The 15,721-nt window shown below is 36.8% G+C and overlaps 1 protein-coding gene across 2 annotated transcripts in view; it reads right to left on the bottom strand.

Annotated features, from left to right (window-relative positions):
• Window positions 1-562: 562 nt before the first annotated feature.
• LOC138944860 (RNA-binding protein 24) overlaps window positions 563-15,721 on the bottom strand; it is a 32,265-nt gene continuing 17,106 nt past the window's right edge. Inside the window, exons 5-6 of one of the 2 annotated variants that reach the window (XM_070315923.1) lie at window positions 5,774-6,168; window positions 563-4,285 (exon numbers count right to left, since the gene is read on the bottom strand). In XM_070315923.1, the coding sequence (XP_070172024.1) occupies window positions 4,125-4,285; window positions 5,774-6,168 (556 nt within the window). In that variant the 3' untranslated portion in view covers window positions 563-4,124. The remainder of the gene's footprint in view (window positions 4,286-5,773; window positions 6,169-15,721) is intronic. The other variant, XM_070315924.1, reaches the window with a different exon arrangement.

Here is a 15,721-nt window from a genome sequence, read left to right as displayed (position 1 = left end):
TCCACACTATCGTACATTAAGACTTTTGATGCTATAATTAATCTTTAGAATACATTGTTAAAGTTTTGTACGACGGTTGCTGGATACTCTGTATAAAGGAGTGCCAAATCATCGTGTCGTGTCATTGGTGGCGTTAGCTCAGTTATTTTTGCATAGTTGTTATGGTCCCGCGACGAGGGCGGCTCTCCCTTTTGCTTGTTTTTGCGAATCGTCGCGACGCTCTTTCTCGCGTCCGATCTCTCGCAAGGCCGTTAGATTTATCTTTAGCCACCAAACACGACGATGCCGAAATCTCTTCTGTCAGATGACGAAGCAAGTGTAGAACAACTTGGGAGCGTATATATAGATCCCGCTATTTAATATGATTAATAGATATTGTAATTATCGCGAAATGCAAAAATATCGCAAACCTTTAGGTTCGCATCAAAAAATTAAAAAAAAAAATAAAATAAAATAAAAAAAATAAATAAATGATGTATCTGATGTAGATGGTATTAAATGTGTAATATGTTTGTGTAAAAGCTGTTTGTTTCTTATATTAACAATTTTTGTATTCGATCCTGTCGCCATGTGTATCAAATTAATACACGAAGGGATATGCATAATTAATTGGCAAAGATACTGGCGTCTTTCTCTTAATGATAATATATTTGTTTTCGGTTCTCGTGAATCTATTAATAGAGCGGTAATATTTTAATATTATTGAGGATATAACAGGCAATATATATATTACAACCTATTTATAATTAAGCCTATATACAATTAATCCTAGGAATATAGGATATTCAAAAAGACGATCCTACCCGTGATGAGAGTACGTATCCTTGCGCCTTCAGCCAAGATTTTCTCTATTATCATCCTCTCTTCATTTGCAACGGAAGCTTTAGCGTATTTTATAACAAATTCCTCAATCACGTTACGCGTACATTCTGTCTCTTCGTTAAGTACATGAACAATAATATCATATAATTAATAGCGACAATAATAATAATAATAATAATAATAATAATAATAATAATAATTATAATTATAATAAAACGTGATAATGTCAATAATAATGTAATAATGTAATAATAATAATAATAATAATAATAATAATAATAATAATAATAATAATAGAATAATAATAATTTATTTTCCTATTACGTTATGTAATAATACTTAAACTAATCCGTCCCTAACGTCTTCTCTTCCTAACTTTTTACAAAGAATTTCGCTTTTGGTTTCCACCCTGCGCATTAACTTCTACTTACAAATCTAACAAACCGAGTTAACCTCATTTAAGGTTTGAAAGGGTTTGGGACTAGACAACCACGTTCCTCAACCCGATTCTAGTTGATTATGTTTTGATATTCCTTTAGCTCCTCACCCTTTCATTGAGCCTCACTCCTGTACGAGTTAGCGCGTCGAGCGTTGCACTAACAAATCGCTGACTAGTTTCTAATCATTACGGCTACTCTCGACTGTGCTAATTAAGGCACTGGATCATTAAGAGTAGACGAACGTACGAGTTTGAGAAAAGTCGATCAGGTGTTAGGGAATTATCGCAGTTCAATACGGTATAATCAGAGACAATGCAATGCTTAAAACGTACACAAAACGACGCGCGCCTTCATTGAAATAATTAAACGTTAAAAAAAAATTTAATTTTTTCGAAAATAAGTATATATAAGAAGTATCAGGTTCTCACAATTAAAACGATTTACAAATCAGATCGATTCATTCGCTCCTCGGCGTGTTCGCCTTGCCATAAAGTTAGTCGATGTTATATTTTGTCTAATACATTTAGTTGATTAATTAACATGACAAGGCCTCAAAATAAGACACTTGATCGTTTCGCTCTAATGTGCGATTTTAAGGCCACTGCGGCTAGATTAGACGCCTTCGATAACCGTGTATGTCTCGGCCTTTCTCTTTCTAAATTCACATTTTTGTGTGATTCTATCTCCCGATAAATCAGTTAACGTCTTAACTAGTAATATGCGTAATATTTTATAGCTTGTAATAAATATTGACATATTGTATTATATATATATATATATATATATATATATATATATATATATATAATATATACGTATAAACAGAGAGCCGTAACAAGCAGTGCGCAATAAGAAATAAGATATCGGTAAACAAGTACTTTGGAAGATACGTATACTTTGTTACTATAACGCATTCTCTCTATGTATAGATATATCTACAGACGATATTCACATAATCGTGTTCCTCGAGAATAAAGAATTATAATTACAATAATTATAAGAACAATAATTATATAATTAGCATATATAACACACACACACACATACACGTATATATATATATATATATGCATGCTTGTATCGATAAGAAATTTTTATTCAATAAGATCGGCGCGAGTGAGATTCTCTAATAGATTGTGAATTCTCTATTTAAAGCGCCATATTATTCGACGATAAGATCAAGGCAGAAATTGAAAAAATCACTAGCTAGTTTCGATCTGACGAAAAGAATTAAAAAAAAGAAAAATAGTCGCGATTTCGCAATGAATAGGCAAAGAACTGGCACGATAAGAAGCAAACATAAATAGCCGAATTGTGCGAATGTTGATGCGTTTTTTATTGCTCTAACAACAACCGATAAACAGAACGAATGAATTCGGATAAACGTGTCTCGAGGAATTTTGGATTGATGAACGAGATGAGAATAAAAGGATGAAAATAAATAAAAATCTTCTCCCGAGATCGTTTCGATAGAGAAATTGCAGGCATTTGAGAATGGTTAGTTCTCTGGTTATTCTTTCTCAGTTATTCTTCCTGATAGTTTTCTACGTAAATCAAACATCATGAAAAACGACGATAATAAAGACAAAGAAACCGAATGTTGATTCCGTCTCTCGAGTCAGGATATATTTCACTGTGAGACTTCTACTATCTATTATTCCCATGCTACAAGCTGATATAAGCAATTGTGCGCTGAACGACTGTGAATACCGTCCTAAGCATTATTCTAAAAATCGATTTATTACAGATTAATCGCAATCATAATTTCTTCCTTTATCTGAAAACGCCTGAAAATGTAACCTAACAGCTTATGATACTAGAAATCTTGTTTACCGCTTTAAGTTTTTAAGATCTACTGAAAATTTACTTAAAAATTAAAACACGTTGCTTTCTTCGTGCATCTCTAAACCTGAATGTATAAATGATTCCGAAATTTATACTACTAGAACTTTCGCACTAATTTTATCGATATTTTTAGTTTACCGCATTCGTTTAACATTGTCGAAGACGGATCGTGTCGCAGCTATGAGAGAGAAGATTCACGTATATATTGTTTGACTAACACTGTTAAAATTGACTGTCAAAGAAATCCGATTTAGGAACCACCGAGAGAAATGGATAGGAGCAAGGAACTAGTATGATTATGATCTCGATGAACTTGATTCTTAAGAAAGTTAAATTTCAAGAATCATAACACGCGATTACATTTCGATACACCGCCTCTCATCTCGTTGTAATATTTCGTAATAGAAATCTTACAGAATAGCATTGTGTCCAAGAATCTATAGCGGGCGTTTTCGCGCTTTTAACTCTTGAATGCGCTTTCAATTAAACCCCCTTTTCGGCTCTCAAGTTCCGATTTGATCGAGGGTCATTTTCTCGAACGAGCTTATTCGAGTTTGCTATAAATAATCGTAATCGTAGCTCTTTAAAAATCGTGTAGAGTCTTTTCTCTAAAATTTCATCGAAATATTGATATTGATCGAGAGCCGGCCGATATCTCGGCTTCACGAGAGAAATTGAGAGGAGGAAAATTAAAGGTGAGGGAAGCGAGAAAGGAAGAATACAGATTATACAGACTTGGCGAAAGAAGTCGCGATTCGTCAATCTCAAGGAAGCTGCCACTTCGTCAGATCTCATCTTTTTCGTGGTTCTCGGAGGTATTTCGATTGATTTGCAAGACACGATCGGGAACATAAAAGTCTCATGGAAATAGCTGAAACGAGGAAGCTGGCGAACCGATTCCCCAAAGATGGCGATATCGAGTTTTACAGCCCTCATCCTCCCCTCCCTCGCTTCATCACTGTCACGTAAGAAGGCTCGGCTACAACTGTCTCGTGATGGTCTAATGTCGAAAGCGCTTTATTGCAATCTGGCCTCCTGAGGTGTTGTCTGATACGGTAGGCCTGGAAAAGCCGCTCCAGCTGCTGTTGCCGCCGCCGCCGCCGCTGCCGGTAGACCCGCAGCACCTGGCAATGTGGCGTAGGTATACGGTGCTACGTAACCTGCCGCCGCTGCATTAGCTGGAAAAAAAGACAAATTTCTTTTTTCACAGATAATATATATGTATACTTACAATACTTAAGATAAACATTTATAAAAAAAATGTGAATCTGAAAAAATCGTTAAAGAATTTGTAGAGTTTAAATAAATGCAAGTTAAAACTACAATATATATATATATAAGAAATGTCTCAAAATTACTTTTAAATGATAGATTCCTTGACCGAGATTTAGGGCGCATTTTTTCTTATTATTAGTAAAAATATTGAAAAAATTTATTATTTATTAACTTTTTAATTTTTTACATCATGCATCTTTGTATATAATTAAGTCCCAAATTAACTAAACTTTATCTAAAATTAATTGAGAAATATAGCTTTATTTACGTTTTTAACTCTCCAAAGTTTAATTCGCGAGATGCCCTTTTTTTCAATCGCTTATAATTCGAAACTCATCGATGACATTTTCTCCGCGAAAAAATCGAACTAAAATTTATCAAAAAATCTATCATTAAAAGAGCCTAACTTTACATGAAAATATTGAGAAATAATGAATCACAAAAGAAGCGTATGCAAGCGATTTGTGCGCATTGTAAACCTTCTTATCTTGTGCCTTAGCTTTTTTTTTTTGGAGTGCTGTTTACTCGCAATAAGTAAAGCGAATGGCGATCGTTGACCATCATCGCTCATCGCGAGAACACCGCCACCATGACCACAGACAGCGCAGACAGACTGACAATATGTATATAATGCATCAATGTCTAGTTCATGAAGCGCATGCAAGACTTTGTCCTATTCATCGTTCATCCACTATCGAACAGTGAAGTGCGCGAACGATACAACTACAACGTAACATACGATAATGTACGCAGTTATTAAAGCAAAAAATATGAATAAAAAAAAGAATAAAAAAATATACAAAGTTATTAATAAGAAGTGGGATATTCCATAATATTTCACAGAGAAGGCTGAGAATATTTTTTTACGAGAAAAATATTGATACTGACACGAGAGGCAAAATATTCAATGACTAAAGTTGAGAGAAAGCGAGATGTGTGTCAACGCAAGAGATATGTGTAACAGGGTTCCCACGAAGGATCCGTCAGGAAATGTCCGAGGCTCTTGGACAGGATAAACAACGCTTCATTGCATCCCCCGTCTTTAAGTGCCGGTATACACATATCCGACGTCGAAATTATTATTCCCCCTAACCGCGCGTGTAATCCGACGATGTGTAGCGGAGAAGATGTACGTCGGAAGTTGCACGTTTCCCCGATTCCAATCCCCCTTCGCATTATTCGCGCGTATCCTCTCCCCTCGCCCCTCGCCCCCCCCCTCCCTGTGAAAGACGGAAAAAACCAGATCCTGTGAGAACCCCGCGAAATATTTATTAAGCACTACAGGAACAGCCCCGAGATAGATGCAGCGCAATCCTCCCCTTTCCCACCCCTTTCTCTCTCTTTCTCTCTTTCCTCTCTCCTCTCCTCTCCTATCTCTGGAGATTTTCTACCGTAATCACGCAGCACGGACGGCAGAAATTGCGGTAGGAGAGCTTTCTCCAGCCGTTGCTGATGCGCCAACGTCGCGGGACCGTTTTGCTGCTGCTGTTGCTGCTGTTGGTGGTGTTGGTGGTGATGGTGTAACGGGTAGTTGCTACCCTTACTCTGGACACTATTCAAACACGTACCAGCCGCGGCTGCGGTCGTGTACGGATACGCCTCGGCGAAGTTGTACGATGTGCCCGGGTAGGTCGCGGCGGCCGCCGCCGCGTTCTGGTACTCGTAGAACTGCGACGCCGCGGCGACGGCGGCTGCGTGGCTCAACTGCGTCGCCGGAAGCGGTACCAGACCACCTGGCGCCGCGGCTGCCAGATAGGGTGACTGATACACGTAGCCTGGTGGTACCCTGCAAAACGAGAACGACGGTCGGTTATAGATGCTGATGCGGTGCGGATCCAGCGACATTCGTACATCCAATTGCGGCGGATGTGTTTGTGAATTTATTGCAACGCGCGTACTCTCCGACGATAACGGCAAGATATTCTTGTTCTCTGAACGCGAGGAGCGGAACAATGATAGATGGTTATATCCAGAGATGAGCGTGATAATAAATAAATCGAAATAGAGGAAATAAAAATATTTACGTATCACTTCTATTATTGTATCATAAATTATTAAGATGAGATAATAATTCGTTCATATGTTAATTAAGATCGTATTTGAAATATTTTGCCAATTGTAGAAATAATTAGAATCAATTTTAGAATATTTAGAAATAGATATTTCAGATATATGTGTATTCTCGTAATCGAGTAAAATAATTATTAAATGATTACTTTCGATAGTCTGCATTTGAAATGTGCTCATCACTTGAACGCAAAGCGTTTTTTAACATTTTCACAATTTGATCTGTATAAATGATATAAATATTTATTTCGCACGTCAAGTATTATCAGTTGTAAATATTTTAGCAAATTTTGTCATACAAAATGTTGAAACGTAAATAAACAAAACGCCGTCTAGTCCGCGAAGCAATAATTTACAAACAGATACACCTAACTTGGACCGATCGAGAGCCATCGGACAATGTTCGTTCGATGTCGCTTTCGAAGAAGGCGCAGCGAAATAAATCTGACGGGTCTCGTTCGATCCAATATACTTCTCTCTTTTTATGGAGCATAATGGAATCGGGAAGGAAGAATGGTGATGTAGCAATGTTATTCGTATCGCGATTGTACGTGTACATGTATGCGTGAAAATTTTCTTCGTATAACATCGATTATGGGTATTATTATTCGGAATTAATATTTGAAAACTCGTGTCTTTCGATCGCGCGTAGATAAAGATGATGATTATTAAATGTCCCGAGTATATCGCGGGAAGACGATCTCCTATTCCCCGTGCATGCGTCGTTCTTACATCGCTGATTCCACGGCTCGCGGAGCATGCCAGAAGTCTGTCGGAAACGCGTGACGAAAAACAAACTTTCTTTAATGCATATCGCGTTACAAGAAAATTCCCGTCTCGACGGTCTTTCGCCCTCGAACAGCTCTCTACCAACACCAAAAGCACGCAACACCAAACGGCAGAGTTGAGCGAGGGACCGAGTTCACTTCGATCGATCTTCGCGTATACGTAACATACGGACGATCATACCGGAAGATGCTTCTCTGTGTCTCGATATGTATCGATCGGTGTACTAGGGAAAATAAGTAATAAGTATTACATGTTTATATTTCGAGTTCCGAAGTAGCATATCTTTCAAAATCTTCATTCAATCGTATATTCTTAAAAATAAGATATACACATTTTCTTGTATAATATATCATAGTTATTCTTTTTTACATATATATATATATTTTTTTTTTTTTACCAAGATGCGCGACCTCGAAACTCATATGACGAATCGTTCTGTATATCGAGTGTATCGCGTTCTTTCTCGGTAAGCTTTAGCTGTAAATTTTTGCCAAATTAAATCGATTTTTCCTCAACGCGAATTTGATTGGAAAGAGTTTTCTAATTTTCGACATAATTAAATCATAAATTAAAATTTCGCTGCACACAAATTTCACCTTAAATTAATTATGAATTCGGATTTTTCATTATTTTGTTCAAACATTATATTTTTTCTCTATAATCTCAAAAATGTATCAAAATCCATTAAAATTGTCGACAATACAAAATTCTTCAATTATATAATTAAGTTTCTTTCATCAAATTTTCATTTTAAAAAAATCGACTTCGTATTCACCGGCGGATCTAATCACTAAGAGAATCGTACGACTTTTAATATGTGTGTATACAGTAAATGTGCATTCTGATTATGTATCACGACGATTATACAGGCAATTAAAACCGGTAATAAAAAAAAAGTTGCAGTTACATCGTGCCACTAATATTCCATTTTGCTTTTCATTACCAAAGTGTATTCGAATAAAATTTAAAAAGTATCCAAAGAATACTTCAAAAGTATATCATAAAAGGTATCACTTTAATAAATTTTTTACTACAGAGACTATATTTTTTATTTTGCAACAAAAATTCATGAATCTTGCGCGTAAAGTATAAGAAAAGATATTTCTCTTCGACTAATATCAGTGTGTACGATGAATATGTAAGTATATGTATGTGTGCGTGCGTGGGTTTGCCGGATATTTTGTTGAAGAAGGAAGAGAAGACGGGAGAAGGGGGGTGAAAGGGGGGATGTAAGTTGTAGTGGAAACGGTAAACGTTGCTCTCATTGTGGTATCGATGATAAGGCGAAAAACGTACGCAACAATCCAAGAAAAAAAGAAATCTTTCACGTGTTGGCAAAACAACAACAAACCAACGACAAACGTGTATATAGGTAACTGCACGAAATATAAATACTTCTCGGCACACGGCACACGATTATCTAACATCAACGTTAGTACCTAAAATTCACAGATCTGAAGAAACGTCTCGAGTTCGTTCTCTCTGACTTTTACAATCTTCGAATATATCATAGAGTAGCTTAAAGCAAAGGACACGTATCTATTTTTATAAGTACTTCATTGCAGATTTAGGGGGGAAAAAAGTCGATACTAAAAATATAAACTTAATAAAATAAATTGTATTAATTATAAAATATATAAAAATATAAAAAATAAAAAACAAACATTTATCATCGCACTTATAATATTTAATACAAATGTAATAAGCATATGAAGAGTAAAAATTGAAGTAATGTTTCGAATTTTATTTAAATAGAAAAATATAAGAGAAGTCACTATCGCGCGTCACACGCTTTTTTACTATCAAATATATGTGCGTTTGCGCGCATCATATTGTTCGATAAATTTGTTTGCACGATGAAGACAAGCATTGTTGACTGCGTGCGCGCATTCATGCATGTATGCATCATTCGCGTTATATAATATTGCTTTAATCAATCGATAATATTCGATTTTAAATATGTCAAAATTATGTCGAGAAATTATTGCATTCCCTAAATCTGCAACAAAACGTAAAAAATACACAATATCATTTATTTCAAACTACTCCAAGATATGTCAAGGTTTCAGGAAAATCGACGCGAGACGCCTCTAAACGCATCCTTGCAAGAAAGGAAGAAAAAAGATAGTACATTTCTCTCACGGCAATGCCTCTGTCTCTCTTACACTTTTTCTCTTTTACTCTCTTTGCTTTTCTTTATTTCTTCTTAAATAATAACACGCGTAAGATCCCGACCTGGCGAGCGTTCTTCGATCACCCGCGAAATTTGTTTGCCGATTCGAATTCTTTCGATCGATGTATACTCTGCGAATACATAAAAATACAAGTAAATTTGTCGTTCAAATTCATCGTATTCCAAAATCGATTATTTATTATACGTGATATTATTATTATTATTTTCAATCATTCAGATGTATATAAATAAACAATTACAATATATTGATGTTCTTTATCGCTAAGAATGTTTAATTTATAATATTTCAAAGTTTTGAAGATTCAGTTTAATCAAGTAGATTAAGCAAATTTTCGCAGAAAATCAAATGTAAAATTAAAATATTTATATATTATAAAAATAAATATCCGACCAAATTTTGACAAATTATATTTTGAGGTCACACACACACACACACACACATACATACACACCACGTCTTAATCGTAATTTTATCCGATCTACATTCTAATTTAATGGTATCGGTATATTTAAGCAAACCTACTCTCGACATGTGATCCTAATAAACTGTACTTATGGAACGCGTAGCGTGCGTAGTAAATTATGAATTGAGAGCTAACGGATATTCAATGACCGATTAAACATCAACGGGCGATTCCGAAGCATTTCGAGAGAAGGAACCCGGCCTCTTTCCCGGAGACAGCCCTGAACTTTTTTAACGGATCGATAATAGCCAGTGTCCAGTCTACGAAGGAAATCAATATGTCGTCCTGTGGCTTCGAACAACACAGGCCTCCTCCACCTATATCGGATTGGTGCCCGCTGATCATTATCGCACAATCGCAAACAATCGAGAGCGCTTTGACACGTGTGTCGCACGTTGCGCTTAATTCGCAAACGAGTAAAGTCTCACGCTGCAACGGGGGAAGGGAAAGGTGTCACAGTGAACACGTAGAATCGACGACCTTGAATTGGAGCTGTCATCCAGGATGGATGAGCGCGCGATCGATGAACATTACATGAGGCGGGAAGAGCGAAATTGATAAAGATAGAAAAGAGCGATATGTACATATGTATGTATGTCCCCACATCGTGTTATAACGCGACGTCGCATTGCGGATGGACGGTACTTTCATCCGTGTCATTTCAAACGAGCGAGAATCCGGTTCTCTTACTCGCGACGCGAGAGAAAAGATATGAATTATCTCCGCGTTTGAAAATATTATATCGTGTAACAAAGACGGTTATTTTAGACGTGTCAAGATTGTTAGGAAGAAAAAATATAACATTAATTATAATTTTCTTACAGTTAAATATTTTTATTTGTATAAGATTTTTAAGGAAAACTTAAGCGAGCAACTTATTAGAAACGTGTTTGCGAAAGGAAGATAAAATCGACGATCTTGGCGCGACCAAACGCAGCGATAGAATCGAGAAGCGTAAAGAAAAAAAAATTTATACAACGATGCTCTACGTAGCTTTTTATTTTTTCTGTTGCAAATTATTTCGGCTCAGTCAAGTTTAAATTTTCGCGGATTATTTGCAGCATCATCGGAATGTCTCGACGTTATTTTTAACCGAGACAAAGAGATTCGCGAGGGGGAATAAAAATAAAAATAAATAGAAGCGCGCCATGATAAATAAAATGCGACACGTTGTATGACAACCGATCCATCTGTACAAACAAACGTGCGAAAATTAATAGAAAAATTGTCATTCTATTGACATCGAAGATTATCAGCCACCTGCTGGAGTTTTCAATGCCAGAAGCGCTTAAAGAAAGATCAGTTTTAATATACGAGCGTTGTAAAAATACCTCGCTTGTGCACTTGTTTATTCCAGATTTTCTGAAATAATTGAGAGTTAATTTTAAGCTTAATTTCTATTAACTTGATTTAAATTCACGAGCGAAAATAGAGAATCAATCTTTCTGCTCGATAAATGTTGGCAGAAACATGTCTGAGAAAAAGTAAATACTAAGCTAGCTATTTTCTCCGATAAGATTTATTTAAGGGGAAGAATAGAGAAACGTGTGCGAATTGTATATAATTCGAATAAACTTTTCACTTGTCCGAGAACAATCGACTTTATTTCGGCCTTTACGCGAATTGTCGCCTCTTTCTTTAAAGCGGAAACTAACGTTTTCTTGTTGTTTCAATAGCTTCAAAAGCATTAAACTTATACGCATGTCGGTTGATCGAATTCGAGTTCGAGATGTTTGCGAAACGACATATATTTCTCTCCATTTCATAAAGACACTAACTCGATTGTTCGAAAGTCTGTTAAGAAATGATAGTAACGAACAGCGGATCGTTATTTACGTCACTAGGTATAACAATTCGTTCCAAATGAAAATATCGAATGTCTGAGAGTATTCTTAGGCAAAATAATAAAATCAATAAATCTTGAATGATATTATGTTTCAATTTTGAAGATGGCGATTTCTTAAGACAGCAAACATCTATATTTTATGACGTTTTTAAAAAAAAATTTTACTATTTTTTCCAGAAGCAATATCAAATTGTAACAATGCTCGGTATTTTATAGTCTGGAAACACAAAGACCCTGGAACGAAAGTAGCGCGCGAGCACATGACGTATACAGTCCCTTCGTATAGTCTTTAGCTTTTCCATCGCCTTTTTTTGTTCCTCTATTTTCCATCGAATTTATCTGTCGGTCGCATCTCGGCCGAGGTACGTGCATTATGGATGGCTCGCGTGTCCTCAACCCCACTTTCCATTCTGTTCTCCTCGTTTCACGTGTGTTTCCAGAGACCGGCGCGTCCGTCCCCGACCAGCTGGTGATTTCCAATCCCAATTGCCCCCCTTCGTTGTTTCCTTTCGTACCGAGTGACAGACAAATGTGCACGAGAAAATCTCATTCAACGCTGAAATCGGCATCGCGGAGAAATAATCGCAAAAAGACACAGTGAAAAATAGAAAAAGGAATTAAACTTTTTTTTTTTTTTTAATTGCAAGAACTTTTTTCGTGCCGTGCGACGGTATTGCGTATTAATGACGCTAATGACAGTAATATCTTTAAATATACGGTGTCAAGAGAATGTTTATGAATTGTTGATGCCTATGTGTGGGCGAAAAAATGTCCTCTGTACGGTCTCGTATATCGCACGTGTCTCCCGAGAATCGGTATAATTGACAGAAACCATATATAATATTTCCGATTTTCATCGAAAATTATGAATTACGCGGAAAGAGATATGCGGTATCTTATAGTGACGCCCAGAAATATCTTTCACGATCATGCGGCAATATTTTGATATAAATATATCTATCTTTACGTGTTGATATGATAATCCATACGGTGCAAGAGTAACAATAAGTTTTAAACTCGTTGCTTTATGGAAAAATTACATTGATCAATAATTTTATTAAATTCATAATTTTTGCTTATTCTTATGTATTTTTTTATGCTGATTGCAAAAATGAAGTCAGAATTTATCCTAAGGATTATGTTTTGTGTAACCAACATACATGTTAAGAAAATCATGGTACGTTCGAAAAAATTTGATCTTGATTTTGCTAAGGAATTTATGAGATTCTAGATCTATTCACATATAATGTATGCGAAATAATATCCGTGGAATGTCATCTTTCGGCCTGTACCTTTCGTCCTTGACCTTCGTGCGGATACGAGGCGGTTTTAATAGACGCATAATTTTCGCAATGAAGAACCGCGTTGACGACATGTCGGGACGCGACGCACAACCTTTTATACGATCGATGTAACATACGAACGGAAGAAAAAGATGTGTACACCGCATTACGGTGATTCCCGTGAGAATAAATGCGCGTACTAATATCGCGTCATAGGAAATTTTTTAAAAAACAAAAAAAAGGAAACATTTTGGAGAACGTCCGGATCAATAAATATAATGGCGATTTTGTGAAAAGTTTTATCTCTGCTAAAAAATGTGAATAGAGCGAAACAACTAAGCTTCACATATTACAATAGAATGGACATAATACGGAACATACCAGAATAATTTACATTTTCAATATTCAGTAATATAAAAATGGAATTAATTATGTTTAAAGCCAATATCAATCGTTTTCCAAATTATTGCCACAAAATTATATTGACGTATAGTTACTTTTTAAGTCGAGATTACGATGAACTTTACGTAACGGGACGCAACGGGACGTAATGTAACGTGACGTTAACGTAAACGATTGAATACGTCTTTCAAATTACGATCGCCGTAATGTATCGTGAAAAGCTATATAAATTGAAAAATGAATTTTATCGTGAGGCAGTATTATCAATTTTTTAGTTTAATTTTGGCCGGATATTTGTATCTGAAACTGCGTAAGAAAAAACGAATACGAACCATTGGTGCGAAGGAGATTTTTCGGAGAAGAATCCAGTTTGGTGATTGATTTAATCTAATCTATTATAGGAACTCCGTTTTCATGATACATTTCTTTTGAAGCATCCATTTCTTTTGGCATTTTTGAATCCTGCATTTTCTTTATCATATATTTCGGGATGCGCCCTCACACACTCTAATAAAACGTCGTTAATCGACACCCCGACTTGACAGAACGCGACGTCAAAGCTTGACATTGGCAAGCTTTCATGTCACGTTAAGCTCTAATATTTATTTTACGTTACGTTGAAGTCAGTCGTAATTGACAACATAGAAAACATTGTGTTTAGGTTTTACGTTACTTCACGTCCCATCGCGTCCCGTTACGTAAAGTTCATCGTAATCCCGACTTTATTGTTAGCGACTTTTTTCGCGGTAAAAAAAGTATCGCATGGTAGAAGGCTAACGAGAAAGACCGGCCAGGTAAGGGACATTAAAACCGTCCCGCAGTCACGAAAAGGCCCTGTGTCGTTCCTTCGTGACGGATCTAAGTGACCACCCTCGATTTCCGACTCAAAGTGGCCAAGCGCCGCGATTAGGATCTCCCGACTTTTCCCTACGTTGTGCCACGACATACGTAATGACGTAGTATATCCCGGGGGTGAATCGCACCGACGGGGATTGTTCAATCAACCCCATTAATTCGTGCGCGCGAGTCGCTACGACCCCTACGACTACGGGGGTGATCGTTAACGATGAGGACGACGAAGCGGAAGCGCGTGTTAGCGGAGCGGAAGCCACCAAAACACCTCGCGCGACACGTTGTTACAACGAACGCGACACGAAAGATCCCGGATCTGGTAACCGATATTTATATTCCCTTTTTTTACAGGAATGCTGATTATCGGCTTGTAGTCTACAAAATCGAGCGTATGTGAAAATATGTGAATCTGCGTGAACGCGAATGTAAATTTTGTTAACTTTAATATAACTTTAATATAATTGCAAAAAATATGAATGCATTAGAAATATCGAGACAAAATCGGTAAAAAAGATAATCCGAAGATATAAAGTCAAATTTCTCTCTCTCTATATATATATACGAGGTTTTGTTTCAGAAAAAAAAAAAGAATAGAAATCGGAAATTTAGTATAATAAATATGGCAGCGCTGTTGATAAAATGATAAGCAGCACGTAAATGTAATATTATTGTCTCCGTAAATTGTTATGTAATTATCTCTATCTATCATCTTTTAAAATAATACAATAACTCATATTGGATCATTCCAAACAATTCGAGGAAAGTTTCTATGAAATGATTTCTTTCTTCCTTTCTTCCCCCATATTATAATATATGATTGAAACAAGAGTTCAACATAAGAAGACACGTGTCGTTGAGAATATTCTTCGCGAATCGACATTTTCATTTTGATATTCACATACGCGTGTCGGTTAACCTGGCGTAATCTTGCCATCATCTTCTTCCGTATACTCGCGTAAGTATGTCACGGAATGCGACGCGGTCAGTTTTCACACGTGTGAGGCGGCGGCACGTGATGCCCGGCGATCGTCTGCGATCGCACGGTTGTGCGTTTCCGCATGATGGACTGGACTCTTTCTTACATGCGTGTATATAATATGTATGTGTGCGTGTGCCGATGCACGTCATATGTGTCACTTGCGCGAGACATTTTGCACGCGCATGTGTGCGCGAGCGCGGATATATATACATATATATTGTACGACGGAACTATGCGCAGTGCACGGATTGTGCGGGCGCCGGCGCCGGCGCCGTAGATAATCCAATGGGATGATCTGCCAATCCTTGAAAAGCAGACCGGACCAATGATAACTTTGTAGGGTGGTGTCACACACACACGTACAAAACACGCGACGACTTAATTGTTCTCGGTACGCACGTCGTTTCTCTCAAATGCGCTAAAAATACGATTCGGCAGACGAATTTAAAATCGAGATACGCGA

Source organism: Polyergus mexicanus, unplaced genomic scaffold, assembly GCF_030449975.1.
Source record: "Polyergus mexicanus isolate NDT 795.1 unplaced genomic scaffold, iyPolMexi1.0 SCAF_3, whole genome shotgun sequence".
Classification (NCBI taxonomy): Eukaryota; Metazoa; Arthropoda; class Insecta; order Hymenoptera; family Formicidae; genus Polyergus; species Polyergus mexicanus.
The sequence above is the reverse complement of the archived record's forward strand: the minus strand, read 5'-3'. Positions and strand labels throughout refer to the sequence as shown.